Source organism: Aptenodytes forsteri, unplaced genomic scaffold (assembly GCF_000699145.1).
Source record: "Aptenodytes forsteri isolate BGI_AS27 unplaced genomic scaffold, ASM69914v1 Scaffold176, whole genome shotgun sequence".
In the NCBI taxonomy this organism is placed as follows: Eukaryota; Metazoa; Chordata; class Aves; order Sphenisciformes; family Spheniscidae; genus Aptenodytes; species Aptenodytes forsteri.
Window position 1 is genome coordinate 827,773 of NW_008794853.1, and position 1,166 is coordinate 828,938.

A 1,166-nucleotide genomic window follows, 5' to 3' on the forward strand; every position below is an offset into this window, starting at 1 on the left:
CCTTTTGCCCTTGCCCCCCCCCCCCCCCCATTTCCATTTCCTGGAAGCCACTGGAATTTATGGGAAAAGATCAGTGATTATTAGCCATGTCATTACTTTTTGCACTGTAATTGAACCAGTGGGAAACGCCCAGAGCATTTAAGAAAGACTTCAGAAGAGAAAAATAGTTTACCCTCTGGGTTTCACATGGTTAAACATGAACACTGTCATTATAAGGCAGACTGCTCAAAACCAGAGGATGATGTAACTTTTCAAGAAAATACCCTGAACTTACCATCCCAAGAACTGGACTCAATCCAATTAATAGCATTAAAAAGAGCAGCGGTGCCTCCATAGCATGCATTGGTGGTGTCGATTCCTTCTACATCCGTATTACCAGATTCTTCAAAGAGCTGCATCAGGACAGTCTTTACAGATTTTGATTTATCAATTATCGTCTCCGTTCCAACTTCTAGTCTCCCGATACAGTCATAGGAAAGGCTGTTCCTCTCCATGAGCTTCTGAACCACAGTCAAGCAGAGAGAATTGATATCCTCCCGGTCGGAGCAGAACCCCATCTTTGACTGGCCTAGCCCAATGGTGTATTTCCCAGCATCCACACCATCATACTTCTCCAGCTCTGTCTGGTCAACGTACTGAGAGGGAAAATATATTTCCAGTGCAACAATTCCCACATCTTTGGGCCAACAGGATTCAGCATTCACTGGAAGAGACCCAGGCATCGTGGTAGATCTTTAAGAAAAAAAAGAAAGCCACAAAACCAGCTGATTTATTCACATCCATTTTGAGAGACCTTCTTTCATTTTCTGCAGGATTATAGAAAAAGTTAGATTTCAGATATTCTACAAGGCCATTTGCAAAAGGCAAGCCTTTGCCTCCAAGGAGACTTTGGTCTGAGCATACTGTTAAACATAAATATAAAATGTTACAAAGCTTCTAATAAGAAGTACTTTTAAGTGAAAATACAAATTTCAGCCCTGGAGATGAATAGATGTCGCTTAAGCAGAAGTTACTTCACTGAAGCAAAACACATGCTTAACAAGTGTTAAGTGTTTCAGAAGTTAGTCTTAATGTTCATTATTCTACTTTCGTTTATATGGAAAGTCTCAATTTTACACAACCAAGCTAGAAACACTGGATTTTTTTTTTTTTTTAATGTTGCTAGT

At 40.1% G+C, this 1,166-nt stretch overlaps 1 protein-coding gene across 3 annotated transcripts in view; it reads right to left on the minus strand.

The window, feature by feature from the left end:
• HMGCS1 (3-hydroxy-3-methylglutaryl-CoA synthase 1) overlaps nt 1-730 on the minus strand; it is an 8,299-nt gene extending 7,569 nt beyond the window's left edge. For all 3 annotated transcript variants that reach the window (XM_009274540.2, XM_009274539.2, XM_009274538.2), the window contains exon 1: nt 275-730. In XM_009274540.2, coding sequence (XP_009272815.1) covers nt 275-722 — 448 coding nt within the window. In that variant the 5' untranslated portion in view covers nt 723-730. The remainder of the gene's footprint in view (nt 1-274) is intronic.
• Between the last annotated feature and the right edge of the window lie 436 nt (nt 731-1,166).